Genomic DNA, 16,310 nt, shown 5'->3' on the forward strand with positions numbered 1-16,310 from the left:
TCTCTCTCTCTCTCTCTCTCTCTCTCTCTCTCTCTCTCTCTCTCTCTCTCTCTCTCTCTCTGTTTTTTACGAGAGCGTGAATATAGCGATACATCGAAGCGCTTCGGATTCTCTCGACCGTCGCTATCTCAGCTCGCGAGGACACAACGGCGCTTACGCGCATACTTTAGATATTCCGTGTATTCGAGTCGATTCTTCCCTCACGCGCGATAATAAATACGATCGATAAGGCGAAACTTTGGACATGCAAATGTACTTTTCCCGACAGTTTCCATTAGAGATATTATCCCAGTAACTCGCGCGAAGTTTCACGTTTCTTTCTTTTTCTTTCGTACTCGCTGGAATTTTCAAGGAAGATGCATCTGATTTGTATTACAATGTTCTTTTTTCTCGCCTCTCTCTCTCTCTCTCTCTCTCTCTCTCCAAAGTTGAATTTCGTAACATTGAACAGCATTACGATCTTAAATTACAAGAAACGAGTGAAATTCCGGTTTCGCGCGAAACGTGTCGCACAGTCGCGTGCAGGCTTTAAATTCTAACTCGTGCTCGGCGTACAACGTGATTACATAACACGTGGGGAGAAGACGCAGACTCGAGGACCAATAAATTCATAAGGTAGTTCACGTGAATTCGGAAACGGGAAATCTTTTTGAACGACCGAGCATACATTAGCAACCAAAGTTCACCCTTAATGTGAAAAGGTCGTTATCGCGTGGTCTTAACGAGAGGTTGCAAAGTCGTTATCGCAACAGGAATTTTAACTCGCGAAGTTAAAAAGCTCGCTCTGTGTCCCTTAATTGGCTTCTATATTACGACGGATGTCGCGAAAGCAGCGACATTCATTTCTCACCAACTTTTCCATTTAATGCCTTTTCCTCAGTGGCTTTACATACCGTCTAGTAAAAAATTAAATCGCATAAATACCTAATACCTCATTCCGGCGAAAACAGAAATCTCTGTACAGAGAGTGTATGACAATTAAAAGTAAAAACTCTCGTGAACAAGTAGCGCGAGTCACACTGAAGAGGAGAATTCTCTACTGTTTCATGAACAACAGTTATTACAATTAAAACTACCAAAGCAGTCAAAATTGCAGTTTCGTAATCTCTTAAGAAAATTATTCAAATTTATAACGATGCATTTTGCATTTTCCATCGAGGTTCGATAGAGTTGAAGAGAATAAATATTCTTTTCCTGCATCGCGCATGGAAAAAAAAGTTTGGTTGAGTTAACCAAATATCTGGTTGAATATGAACGATCCAGAAATCCCGATTGAAGTAACCCGAATTCTGTTTAAGTTAACGAGATTTTTGGTTGACTTAAACAGAATTCGGGTTACTTCAATCGGAAGTTCTGGATCGTTCATATTCGACCAGTTATTTGGCTAATTCAACCAAATCTTTTTTTCCGTGCGTATTTTCTCAAAAACTGTCATTTTAACCGCTGCGATAGGAATACGCTGTATATTGTTGGCGATTCGAGAGTGTTCAGGAATTAATTGAACAATTTTAGCGAATAAGCACGCAGGAAACAATAGGACGAACTCTGCTTTCCTCGGCCAGATTGATTTGACCCACACTGAGGAGAATAGTTCTGCTAATTTAACAAAATACTATGTAGTAACCGCAACAAATGGTCAGTAATATAGAACAGCAAACAATTCCTGTTATGGAAACAAATTATTTGTTGCTTTCAACTTGCTGCTGTAGCAACACTTCTGTAATAAATACAGATGTTACCGCGTAGTTGATTTAACAAATTATAAATTTGATTTGCTAGTAATGCAGAGGCTAGAAATGACGTTCAGCAAATCAATTGTGTTAACAAAGAAATATCAATAATTTCATTTCGCAAGAATTTGGGAAAAAAATAGCAATGCATTACATAAATACTGGATCTATTTCTTCGCAACCACTCATTTTTTGTGCCGCAATATTTCACGTACACACGCATCACCTAACAGTAATTATCTCGCTCTGACTAGGCTTGGCAGCAGTAATTGGCAAGCTCGCACGGACTATCGCGACGCGAGAGTTTCATTTCTTCTCGAACAAAACGTTTACGCTTGCCGTTATATTTGTTACCGATATTATAAGTTGTACTTGGAAAAAATGTTGTACATCCAAATAATATGATTTGTATCTCAGGCAATGTATGTCTGTTAACCCTTACAGGTGCATAAGGTAACCGAAAGAGAAAGAAAGTGTTTCATCGTTTTTTATAGTTTATTATAAGATAAACTAAATGAAAAATGCAAAAAGGAAAAAAATTTGCAATCGCCGTCGATTTATTTTGACAGCTCAGATTTGTTGCCAGTTTAAAAATCGCGATAAATGCGTTCCGTTTTCACATTATGCCAAAAAGAAACTGTCGTTCATTATGAATTCGCTACTAAATTAGAAAAAAATATCGCGGAAAAATATTTCCCATGGTTCCGAAAGGGCTAAAAGACAAATGATGAAGAATGATTTGTAACGGTAATTACTCGATCTATTTCAATCATCAAACGTGCTTTGGCTCTGGGAGTTCTTTCTCAGTGCGCATGAATGTCAGACTAAGATTAATTTTCAGGCGGTCTGCACACCGTCTTGTAAAAACGCAATCACATAAATATCCGATCCTTCATCTTGACGAAATCTCTGCAGGCTCCCTCGCCAAGAAACGCGAGCGCGATCGAAGAACCCGTACAATCGAATTGGAATTCTAATAAACGTTTTTGCAAGTCGGCGCCTCGGGCGCGAGTAACAATCAACATCCAATCGCTATGGATGCGATGCGATATCGGCGCGCGAAAGAATCAATTGGCGCGATCGTGATGGGCGTCCAGGCGACAACTTCTTGGGGTCCTCTTCATTATCGTGCCGATCGCTCCTAGATCAACGTCGAAGCAGCCAGACGAGCAGAGAGAGTCGATCTGATACGAGGCCGCCTCACTCCCGCGGTGCTTGCAGGTTCTCTCTCGTGAATCGAATAATCGACTGCAATGCACTACGGAATTGAGGATGCAACGCATCCTTACACTTGCATTCCTTTACAGCGTTCTATCGGCGCGGAGCTCCTTTCGTCGTCGCTTTATCTTGTCCTTCCAATACTACGGCGCACCTCGGGCTCCCGCCCGCTTCATTTCTTCCACCGTATGCAGCATCCGCCTCGCCATTGTGCGAGCGGGCGAGACTCCGCGCTGGTTTCTCATCATTTCCCAGATAAAAGTGCGCTTTATTCTTTCATCCCTCGCAGCGAGACGGGGATTCCTCATGCACGCGCGCGAGGCACGCGAATACGCGCAAAGCCGGCGGCTCGATCGAGAAACAGATGGATGAATTCGCGACGCTCCACGCCCGTCCCAAATATTATTTTCACACGATCGCGATGTTCAGCAACAGCTCGTGCGAGCGCCTTTCCGCGTATAGAGGTGTACCCACCGCCAAGGTGTATTGTATTAAACCACCCTATATCAAATTTTCCAGCGAATGGTCACGTCAAGGAAAATAACGCCGCCAGTCGTGTAATTTCCGATACGCGGACAAACAGTGGTTAGAGTGTAAAACGTGCACATGCGAAACGTGAGTGTATACAATGATATTGAAAACAAAACGCGTATATTCGCAAATATTCGCGCTGACATCACGCGGGTGCAAATATGCGCTGGAAAAAAGTCAAGCAAAAAGAAGTAAGTATCAGGGTTACACATAGAGTTTCGCTGCACAAACTGCAACCGAGTGAAATTGAATAAAAATATAGTCGGATCAACAATCTGACGGGGGAATTTGAACTGCGGGCTGTAGTGATTCACGAATGATGAAATATTCACGAAACAAAAGTGCAGTTGTATGTACGATATGGGATTTCCATCAATTACTGTGGAAGATTAATCTAACACGAGTAATTCCGTCTCTAATTGAAAAATTAAGCGAATCGGATAATAAATAATGCATCGTCTGCTCTCGTTGAACTAAATTTTTCGTTTGTTTTGCGCAAACAAAAAACTAAAGGAACACCAAAATTTCGCGGAAATAATTAGGGCAATTAGTCCACAGCATTTATCGATGCATTAAGTGACCTTCTTCAAAATATGTTAAACGCGATTTACACTTTTTATTACAAAGTCACCCACGCATCAGTTCACAGACATGTTAAGGGCACATCTCAAAAGTAATAAAAAACTTTAGGGAAATTAGAGATTTATCTATATTGCATCATAAAAGCGATCATAAATAGTTTGGTTTAGAGCCTGAATTAAAAGTTGTTTGAAGTGTGTAAGCTCCAGCAAACATGATATAATGACGTCTTCAGCGTCGATAATACATTTTATTGTGAGCAGCATAATTGCATCACCCTAGTTGTCTTTGTACGATAATAATGTATACAGATGATATAACTTAATTACTTTGGTACATCGATTACATCAATGTAATTGATCCGATTGTAACAACCAGAAATCGGCTGGAGTGACATTTTTTTATAAACATACTCTGGTCGAAACAACTAGATATTGTTACTACTGCAACGCCAGTAACTCAGCAATTGATCTGTTGCAGAAAATAATTAATTATTCTATATTTTACTATCGAATCTGGTTTTCCACGACATTTTTATAAGAAAGAATCGCTTAATATATTTGTGAATTAATGCATCGATATAGGATCCTGAAATCGAGTTTGTTTAGCTCGATTCGATTAAATTTGACTGAGAGGGTGAGAGAGAGTGAGAAAGAGAAAGAGAGAGAGAGATTTTTTATAGAGTAGTTGTATCATAAAAGTGGGTCAATAGTACTTATTAATCTGAACATGCAGAACCAATATTTCGCATATTAAGTAAATAAAACATGAGATCGACGTGAAAATTGTTGGTAAATTGCAATCTCAATTTATTTTTACGCAGTATGACTTCGTGGTTGGGCTTGTGAGTTTGTATTACAAGCATATAGGGCTGAAATACAGTCCAGAATTACGCGCTTTTGTCGCCGTTACGTAATAACAGACGAGGATATAACCATAAAAGTAATATTGGGGCGGTGATCCGAGACGAAAGAGCTCTCAATCTGCCAGATAAATGCAATATTACTAAAATAAGCACGAATTCCATGTGATATACGATGTATTACGCATTCCTTTTTACACAATCTACGTAACCTGGTTCTCGTATTTCATTTCAAACGAACCTTTATTCCAGTTATGTTTTGTGGATTGCACTTTTAATACGAGATCGAGGTTTCTAAATGCAAACGAGCTCGCGCTTTTTAACTGCGAAATCACCCTTTGTCTACCGTCCATGTCGTTCTCTCCCTTCTCCATTTTACCATTTTACAAGGTTGGGAGCAAAATCACGAAATTGTTCGAATTACTCGTGATCTTCCTATCGCTCTTTTTCTCCCTCTAAATTCGTCGTACCTATATTGAACTTTTATGCCTCTTGATGGGCCTTTGACATTGCCAACCGATATTCACGTGATGTTTCTTCGATCGTGGTCTAAGCTTACCGAAATTACACTCGCAAACAGGGATTTAATAACATGTTCCAGTGGCGAACGCGATCGTTGAAGGAGCTTGGATCTTGGTCTGAATTTTCCGCGATGATATCCAGAGATGGAAGATCGGAAACTAAGCTCCTTACGAGTGCTGATACCGGTGGTGGTGGTAGTAATGGTGATCCTGACGACAGTGGCGAGAGTAGCGACGGCTGCCCTATGCATCGGCGAGACAAGCGCGGGGAAGTCGCGAGAAAAAGTGCTCGCTTCAGTAAAAGTAGCGAGAGGATTCCATGCGAAAGCGAAGGAAGCAACGACGGATCGTTCTCTTTAATCCGGCTGAAACGTCGGGTAGTTACGACTTTTTATTCGACAGTATAATAGAGGCTCTACGAAAAATCCCATGGAACAAAATGGAAAATCCGCGGATTTTTCCGCGTACACACACACACACACACACACACATATGCATATCGTACGCGAATGTCTCGTCGTACGTGCGCTATCTCTGCGCAATCGTGTTTTATAGAAACTTCAGCGAGCTTGCCTTCTCGCGCAATTTCAGTTTTAATTAATTTCACGTCGGACCGATAAACATGCATCGATTTACGTTAAAGAGCTTGATATCCGTTTGTCAATATGTACACGATATCGCGCGCTCCTTTTCCCGCGAAGGAGATTTCGCGGCGAGCGCGTTTCAAGAAGTTCCACGAAGTTCTTTAATGAAAATTTGGACGGCTACACTTTTTCTCCCCCACGGAGAAAAAAAGTTTTGTTCAATTAACGTGACAATGACGCGATTAAATGCATTTCGGTGGAAGGAAACAAAATTGCTAGCTCTTATGAACCAAATTTGGTTCTTAAGAACCGGATGTTCCTTCACATTAAGAGGACGCCATACTTTAAAACTTTACCGGCAAACCACTGACCCTTTTCCGCAAAGTTTACGTCTGCAATTACAGAAATGTAAATATACAGAATTGTAAACGCTTTTACACAATGAAAATACTTACAGAAACGAATTGGAACGTTGTTCAATATGTGACGAAAATGATAAAAGAATTTCAAAATTGAAATATCGAGCTGTCAGTTAGCGTAAATATCTGTCCGATATAAAAGTTCTGCAACTTGTACAGGGTTGAACTTACACACAAGCCAATAGGATGGGTTGCCTATTCGTTTTGCTGGCAGATGCGCGTAGTTGAACGCGGTCTCAGTAGGCCTTGGCGAAATGCTCTCACTTGGAACGTAAACTTCACAGGAAAGAAAGCGCGCAAGAGAGCATTCCGCCGGGGTCTACTGACAAGGGAATATTACTCTGACTCATTGATTTTGGTAACAAATTTTTCATGAGTAGTCTTCTCGTCCAATAAAGTTTCGCAAAGCCATTCGAGGTAATTTTCAAAATTTGCAGAGAAAATAATTCTTAAGGTTTAATGCAAATGTATACGCACTGCAAATATTCATACTGTTGAATTAATTCCAGTGATTTGCAGGCACACAGAGGGAGGCGTCTAAACTCTCACGCTGAAGACTCGGATGCGAGTCCTGTATCTTACGGATATTTTCTCTTTTTTTATGTGTGCAAGGAGCAGTTTTTCCAACTTCTTGGTGAGTTAACTGATGGTTAAATCATATGTCTATCTTTGTTTCTCTTTCAACTTAGACAAATGCAGATATGATTAAACTATCAGTTAACTTAAGCACCGTCTACAATGGGAGTAAAGTATGGAAGTAAGAGTAAGAAATTGACTAATCACAATCAAATGTGAGAAGAATAATCGACCGTGATTAGTCATTTTCTTACTCTTGCTTCTTATAGCCATATCTTACTCCCTTTATAGACGGTCCTTTACTAAAAAGTTAGAACAATCGGCTCTAGAAGTGTTAAATACTGTGGGAACGCGAATACGACGAGAGTCGTTAGAATTCGGAGAACGAATTCTCTACCGTTTCTTTTCACTTTATTTTTTTATATTTATGGAATATACATTCTTACAAATGAACAAATGTTCATTTATAATTGATGGCGTAATAATGAAACAGTCGATGGAATGACTATAAATTTAATATTAGAATATATATATTCTACAAATATAAATAAAATAAAAGAAACAATAGAGATTGCTGACTCGATAATGCAGACATTTTTGGAGTTTGTCATCCACTTTGGCATTGCCTTAATTCAACCAATCTTCTTTCTCTGCGAAGAGTATTCGAGTTAAATGGTCGGGGAAATGAGACAAGCGTTAAGGATTCATATGCGGCTGAAAATTAAGAGACCTCCTTCGCCCGACGAAGAATACGATCCGATCGAATTCCTGTCGCGAATTTATCGCAGGATATTCTCTTTCGCGTCGCTGGTTCTCGCATCTCAGAGCTGTACATCAGTTCGCGTTTACGCTCCATCTGAAAGTCCCTCTCTTTCTTTCTTTCTTTCCCTCTGTACTCACAATCAGTAAAGCGTCTCCATGAACCGATCGATCCGTCCTTTTGTTGCGAACATCCGCTCGCTATCCCCGCGCTAAGAGTCGGGAGAAAAGATGACGAGGGGCAGGAGGGTAAGGGAGGCCAGGGTGAAAAAGTGGAAGCGCGGAGTAGTTTTCTTGTGGAGGAAGCTCTGGCATCGCGACAGCGCGAAATCGCGGCCACTAAAATCGCCATATCATCTCTTGCTGCGAAGCGCGATATTTTTCGCCCCCTCTCCTCTCTCCCTCTCTTTTCCTCTTCCTCTCCCCCCTCCTCTCTCTCTCTCTCTCCGTCTACCCTCACTGACGCACGTCGTATTAAGTGGTGGAATTAGCTTTAACAACCTGCCAGAAACATTTGCTAACGAAACAAATTGCAGTCACTATCTCGCAATTTTTCTGCATTCTCTCTACACTTTATACACTATCTTGACGATAAAAATGCTGGACTAACAGACACGCATTCTCCCTGCAAACGGAGTTTGTTCGCTAAAAAGAACCTTGCCTATTTTTATATTGGTTTTAGACCCATCGCGGTCTAATATAACGGAACTTATTATCTAAATTTCTTAGAGTGGAATCTCACTCAAAAAGTGAAAAGTGGCGGTATTTTCATTCAAAACAAAAGTGAAGATACTGTCACTCGAAATCGCAGGAGTGAATGTTTTATTCAAGATTGAAATGGACTCCATATGAGCGAATGTTTCTATCTGTTGGAGTGAATATGTTCTTGTGACGATGGAATACATCAGATTCATTCTTCAGTTTCGAATGAAAATATTGATTCGAAGTGAAGAATTCACTCTATATAAATGAAAAATCACTCAAATCCGTGTGGCTCAGTGATCACTTCACTCCTCGAGAGAAATTTCCCTCTGAGAAATCTAGAGAGTAGCTAAAAGTTACATTATTAGAGGATTCAAATGTTTCACAGACACATTCTTCCAGGTCAACGCTGTTTAGAGACACTCTGAAACATTGGAAGAATCTCGGTACTTAGCGCGACTTTTTACTCATTAGAATCGTCAGATGAGGGAACTTAACTTCTTGCACTCTAAATTTCTTGAAGCGAAATCTCACTCGAAATGGAGTGACTTCTTACTTTTATAGAGTAACTTTGAAATTTAGAGAGTAGACGACTTTGCCGATCCCGGCGGCCTTTCCGACAAATATTATAACAAATATTAGATTTTCAATAGTCCATCCATCCTCTATCGACCAGTATGCGATTAATTAATAATCCAAAATGGGCAAAGTTCTTTGTAATACCTCGTTGCTCGCCGTATTCACAATCGTCGTAGTCACAATCACTAAAATGCAATGTGCAAATTTAAATTCGAGCAGATCGCTGAGAAAAAATGTTTAGTACTTGCAACTATAATTACACAAAGCAGTAATTATTATAAATTATGGTCGATAAAACTATTTTTTCATTACATTCTACTGTAATGTTAGTGATAATAACTTTATACGCATATTATTCCTGTTACGTTAAAACAAGCAAAAAATATGGTTGGGGCGAGGAAATAACTATAATTTCAGTTAGATCAAATATTTCTTCCTCTCAGTGTGGATGCGTTAGAACCAACGATAGATCCAGTGACAGATTCGGCGATAGATCTCGCCGCAGCTCGCGACGTCGCGCGGCTAACGTAATTTCGGCGGAGGCGTCGCCTCATTCGAAAAACTCCGCGAGTTCAACGAGATCGCGCGCAGCCGATCGGAAAGAGTTTGCGAGCGCGCGTACACGCCTACTTGTCGCGCGGAATTATACGAGCGCGATGTCATTGTCATGTGTCGCAAGCGCACCACCGGGCTGCATTCCCGAACGTATCGATAATCAGATTATCACAGAATGAAATTGCGCCCGGCCTCGCCGTCGCGATGGCCGGGCCGGCGTTACGCTCTCGGCGAAGTTGGGCAATCTCTCTAAAATTGGACGGCACATGTTTCGAAACAGAGTCTCGCGGCGATGGCCGTCAGCGAACTTCGCCCCGAAAAGGTACGAAGAGCTCGATTTATGTTTCCGCGAGGAGTTTCACGTTTGATAGCGCGATCGCACACACGGCGCACCGACCGGTGTTTTCCGACCGATGCGTCGCGTCGCGTTGCGCCGCGAGTTGTAGCTGTTTCGCGCGTATTTCGTGCTCGCGATTTTATTTCGAACTTAGAACGCTTCTCTCTCACGATCGAGTGAACTGGAAACAAGTTTTGCCAAATCGACCTGCGACGACGAAACGAACAACTCGCGCGCTTCGAAGCTCGTCGATCCCCCTCGATCCCGCCAGGAAAGATGTCTCCATCCCCTTCGCGTATTTTCTCGCAAAGCGATATACGGTGTTATACTATTAATTTTAACAAGACAGCGTGTGAGTAACTTTTTCTCATACTGAAAAACCTTAAGCTCCTTTCCTAGTTATGGTAGTTTGATTTTGCAATATATTGTCACGTATAGTTGACATTTTTGAAAATGTTAAATGTTACATTGTTTTTGTATACGAGGAATCGATGAGTGATATTTTCATTACTGTCATGTAATCATTAATGTTACATTAATAGTCCATCCATCCTCTATCGACCAATATGCGATTCATTAATAATCCAAAATGGGCAAAGTTCTTTGTAATACTTCGTTGCTCGCCGTATTCACAATCGTCGTAGTCACAATCACTAAAATGCAATGTGCAAATTTAAATTCGAGCAGATCGCTGAGAAAAAATGTTTAGTACTTGCAACTATAATTACACAAAGCAGTAATTATTATAAATTATGGTCGATAAAACTATTTTTTTATTACATTCTACTGTAATGTTAGTGATAATAACAGTAATGTAATGTAATCAAAAACCAACTGGAAGTACAAAAAATTCAATTAAGACACTTGGATTTCCGGTTTCTTTATTGATATTTTGACTGCAATTTTTTATCCATTGGAAAATAGAAGTCATAAGCATCCAAAAGAGTCCTCTTATACGCCGCACAATTCCAGCATTTTCATATTTTTAAAATTAAAAACTGTTTAAAATTTGGAACCTTTGAAATCCTATATCTTTGGGACAGAAAACCGATGCAAAATGAAATTTGTATATTTGTTTTCAGCTCAACGAGATTTTTCATTTGGTATCTATTTCAACCCCTTATTTCTCTAACTAGATTGAGGGAACATACTCAATATCCGTTTAGCTGCACTCTTTACGTCATACAATGATTAAAGTTCTTATCGTTGACAGGATCGTTTCACTTTTAGCCGAGCTCAACAAAGGTAATTTATATTGACCGTTTTAATTATTCATTATATTTTAATCTTACCTATTTTTATTTTATTTTATGGTTTTTTTATAGTTATGACGGCTACTTCCTAGTATTAATTTGAACTTCTTAATATTAGTCGAGTAACGGTCTTGTCAGCTATAATACTGCGAATAACATTCATGTCATTTTTATTAAGGTCTTTAATTAATTCTTTTACTTGTAATGCGATCGTTTTGTAAACCTTGAGTTTTTTATATCACCGAAGAAGATTGAGCCGAAACGTTTGATTATTTATATTGAGTATTCAAGTTCAATAAATATTGCTCTATTTCCTAACACAAGGAAGGTTTTACCCATATGGTACATAGCACTATTAATCCTGTGCTTGAACTCGAATTAGCCCTTTTTCCTATTATTTAACTGATATAAGTTCTGTTATTTTGATGCAGCAAGCAATACTAAAAGTTATTCTCTGATTTCCATATCACATTTTGCATGACATATTATTTTCAGCGAATTTTGACCATTTCTTTGACGTTTTTCTTTTGCATTTCGCTTCCGTCATTCTGTGTAATAAATATAAGTGCCACACAAACCATTCATAAGGGATGTAACCTTTACAAATTGACTAGCAAAGTTGCTGCCAAATTTACGTATAGAATATTGCATTTACATACAGATCAGTACGAGGTGTTACTTATGCATTTCGGTGATAGGTGCGCGTAATCATGCGCGCAGTCTCAATAGACCTTGGCGGAATGCTCTTACTTGGAACTTAAACTTCGTAGGAAAAAAGCGCGCAAGTGAGAGCATTCCGCCAAGTGAACTCTGCCGCTGACAACTACACGTGCCTGCCAGCAAAACGGAGACGCAACCCGTGCTCTGACCTATATGTAAGTGCAACACCTTGCACAACTGTCTATCTGGGATATTACTTCCGTTATTTCAAAATCGGTCTCTCACGGGCCAGGCACGAGGTCTTCGTATATTAGGAAGTCACGCGACTCAAATGGGAAATAAGAAAAAGATCAAGGGGGATCAGATCGACTTTCTCTAACTTACCGTGAGGAGGTTTCGGCACGTAGAGGTTCATATACAGGCAGTCTTCGCTTTGGTTGGCCAATATGGGCGCCAGTCTCTCGAGGTAGGCGCGTCTCCGGCGCGGTAGACTCGCGTCCGGTTCCGGCGGCCGCTGCGGGCAGGCCGGCGGCATCGTGTCAGCGAACTTCGTGCCGCGCCACGGTGTCGGGGTAACCGGCGGCATGTACCGCAGCGCGCCGAGAGGCGGTGTCGCGTACGGTACGCCGTAGTAAGTCTCGACGGCCGTCGACGATCTGGCCTCGACGCCGCGGAGGGTGCCGTACCGGGTCTTAACCGTGCGGGTGCAATACTTCTGAGTGCCGGCGAGGGCCTCGGTAGTCGCCAGGCAGCACTGGACGCAGAGCAGCGCCAACAGGAGCACGCTCCTGGCGATGCCGGCGTCGTGCGAGACCCCGCCGACGCACCCCTTAGTCGCGCTGAGGATCGCGGTGTCCTCCTTCGCACTTTGTCCTTCACCAACGCGTCGTTTCTCCGTCTCGTCTTCGTCTCCTTGCCACCTGCGTCGCTCTCGGCACCGTTCGCTGAGAACGTCGCGCGTCTGACGAGCCTGCGACGTCTTGCCGAGGAGCACCTCGCGCCACCCCGAGGAACCCCGGTCTCGTCCTCTGCGGAGGATGTCGTGCCCCGTCCGTTGCGATACGGTAACGTCGAGTCGCGGGGAACGCCGTTGTCGAGCGACATATCTAGCTGACGGCTGCCAACCGGTAAGGAGGACGGTGTCGAGAGGCGAGAGGTCTTTCCTCTTCCTCTTCCTCGGCAAAGAGGAGGAGGACGTCCGCATCGCGTCACGCCGCCGCGGACTGGCCCCTTCGGGCCCCGCATCTGTGGGGCCCTCCTGCCGATGGACGACCCGCTTCTTCCGCTTCTTTCGACTTCCGCTCTCTTCCCTCCTCGCTCACCAACGTCGCCGACGCTTTTTTGCGCTCGCCGCTCCCCTGCGCCCTTTTCCGCACCACCGCTGCCGCTACCGCCGCCGCCGCCGCCGCCGCCGCCGCCACCGCCGCCGCCGCCGTCGCCACCCTTATACACCCGTCGTCGTCGACCACCCACTCCCGCTTCCGATACAGCTTGCCGCCACCTCCGGTCTCACTCCCTCCGAGCGGCCTTCGCTCCCCCGCCGGCTCGAATTCAAAGTAGCGACTCGTTGCTATCGCTCTGCTGCTGATCGGCTCCGAGCGAGCTCTCACTTCCATCATCAGGTGCATGCGTTGCCCGCGACGCTGAGCTGCCAAGCCGGCGACAGCTGGTGATCGTCGTAACGCGCGATCGGCAGGCGCGCACACACGACGCTCTGGTGACGATCGACGACGAGCTCGAGTCGTCGGCAGCGAGGAATCCTGACGGAATCATCGGCACCTCGGGCTACGATGGCACGGAACACCCTCCCCGCGCGGCGCTGCCGAGTTCTCGGCGGAGCACTCAGCGTAAACGGCCTGCGACCTGATTCGCCCGGCCAAGCAGCAGGAGCAGCAGAAGGATCATAGATTCGCGCGCTCCCTCCGGGCTAGTCGTCGTCGTCGTCGTCGTCGTCGTCGTCGTCGTCGTCGCTTTGTCGACTCTCGCTTTGCGTTCACGCTCGCACGCCGCAACACGCTGCAACAACGTTGGGGCCGAAAGGGCGGCTCGTTAGCGCAGCGGCTTCTCTGATTACGAATTCGCGGATCCGACTGTGCTGTACGCGCGCCTCGCCTAACTAACTCCAGTCGGTGTAGTCACGCGAGCGCCATAAATTTATATAAGCGCGCCCCACGCGAGTTTCCGCCGTTTACACATTCCGAAATTCCGCAAAACACCCAAGAACGCAGATGTTGTCCCGAGAACAAATGGCGCGGGAGCCGCCGCCGTTGTCTGCTCGGTGAGCCGAAAAAGGAGGAAAAAAAAAGAAACGTATGCTCAATATACTTCCAAAGGGACAATCGTGCGTGAAACGTACGCATCCCAATGACGGCGTCCCTCTCGCACCCCATTGTCTCACCCCTTGCGATGCAATTGTTTCCATCCGGCGAATTTCGAACGCTTTGGACCTACATCTTTTCGAGGCTGTCCATTCTTATGTCTTGCCATCGGGCACGTACGGATTCTATCTCTACGTTCGTCATACTTTACGTGACTGCGTAAATCAATAGAGGAACTGATTATGAAATAGGCAATGATATTCAAAGGTCTTTGATGAAGCAGGGAGATGGAGGGTGGTTGTCAGGAGGAGGGTTGTGGGAAATTTGTTGCTCTGTCAGGTTCTGGAAACACTCTTTTAGTATGTACTATTTTTTTAGTATATATTACTTTGACGTTTCATGTATAAAGAAATATTATTTAATTTTTCTGAAACGTTTATCTTTTATATTCGTGTTGTTAAAATATAAAGTTCGTGAGACTATTGTGATTTGAATATGATTTTGATAAAAAATAGTGGGTCAATCAAGACACATAATCTCATGGCCAGAAAGTTCCTTTAGTCAGAGTTAGGACAAAGCATGATTCCTGATTGGTCTACATCCTGTCCGCCATCTAGGGGGGTGATGTGAGTAGGAGTGAGAGAGAAGCTGTAAGACTGAAATGACAAAGCACACTGCAGCTTTTCCTTCACTCACTCATTCATTTGCTCCCTACAAATGGCGGACTGTGTCCTATCTCTGACTTGAGGACCTGTAATTTCTTTTATAAGGCACTGTATTCTGACATTCCTTGAATTTTTTTAATGATTAATATTACTTTCACATTTTTTCGACCCCTAGATTTTCTCATTTTTTAGTTTTTTTTTGTTAGTATTAAAAATACAATAAAATAGAGATGGAGAGATATTTTCTTTTTATCGAACCTTATAAATAACACATCTCTCAATGTTTCTACACGGAAAAAAACACTGGGACATGTCACTTGACTAAATATGACAGCGACAAAATATTTTTTGCCCATACATATAAAAGCGTCGTAAAAGCCATGGTACTCCGTAAGTGGTACACACTGACCTTGTTTGCTAGGCACGTATTCATACGTGTTTGAGTGGAATTCTCAGTGCTGTATAGCGTAACCAAACCCTACAGATCTTTCAACCACAGTACTCGTTCTGCAGACCGCAACAAAGAAATAGCAAAATACTTTCGGTTGAGGCGACTAATATTGATAATTGCTGAATAGGTATTTTCCGATGATTTATTTTATATGACAATATTTTAATTCCATTGATTTGAAAATATATTGGAAGAAAATAAAATATATTATAATTGAACATTACATATCATGAGAACTATGGCTGTGAAGACTACATAGATGAGACTATAGCAACAATAGCAATTTTTAATGCAAAACTTACTTAACTTAAATCGGTATAAATTTCTTTCCAACAACAGAGAATGTAGTTGTAGCATCCGTAACAATTTTCTCCGTGTATAAAGTTGAAAGATGCTTTTATGTCGTAATCAGATTGATTTGAAGAAAGGTATTCCATAATCAGTTCCACTATTTGCGCACATATACCGAGGAGAACGTTTCGATTTTAGCTCCATCTTTCTTCAGATCGCAAGCTCCTCGCAATCTCAGGAGCGCCATTCTCTTATTTCATTCGCTGTAAAGCAACCGAGATGAGAAGTAGAGTCGAAATCGCGGCCCGTGGTGCCGCAGCGACCTGTATTTACATATATTATTGCGGCGAGAAGCGATCTCGCGGCAGTAGTGGCGCGAATTTAACCGTTCAGATTGCGCATTAATATGCAGATGTATGCATCGATCCTTCGGGCTGAATTTTCGGGAATTCGGCGAATGCCCGGACTTGAAATTTACCCGCGATAAATCGGTAATTAATGTACATTGCCGGTGTGCCGTAATGAAAAATCGAATCGCACCCGGCGCCACGTTACCCCGACAAAACCTAATTAATCGCGATGACGATGTACTTTGATTCGAACGAGTTGCTCAAGCTGCTCGAATAACGCGAAATCCGATAGCATTCAGCCGTAACTATGCGAGAATTTCCAATTTCCAAGTTGAGGTAAACTATACTCTCTCTCTCTCTCTCTCTCTCT

At 42.8% G+C, this 16,310-nt stretch overlaps 1 protein-coding gene across 2 annotated transcripts in view; it reads right to left on the reverse strand.

Moving 5' to 3' along the window:
• LOC116841983 (neuroligin-1-like) overlaps window positions 1–16,310 on the reverse strand; it is a 50,982-nt gene that overhangs the window by 29,626 nt on the left and 5,046 nt on the right. For both annotated transcript variants that reach the window (XM_032810591.1, XM_032810592.1), the window contains exon 2: window positions 12,250–13,881. In XM_032810591.1, coding sequence (XP_032666482.1) covers window positions 12,250–13,069 — 820 coding nt within the window. In that variant the 5' untranslated portion in view covers window positions 13,070–13,881. The remainder of the gene's footprint in view (window positions 1–12,249; window positions 13,882–16,310) is intronic.

This window comes from Odontomachus brunneus, unplaced genomic scaffold (assembly GCF_010583005.1).
Source record: "Odontomachus brunneus isolate Ranch 3 - 2012 unplaced genomic scaffold, Obru_v1 Obru_scaffold_019, whole genome shotgun sequence".
NCBI lineage: Eukaryota > Metazoa > Arthropoda > Insecta > Hymenoptera > Formicidae > Odontomachus > Odontomachus brunneus.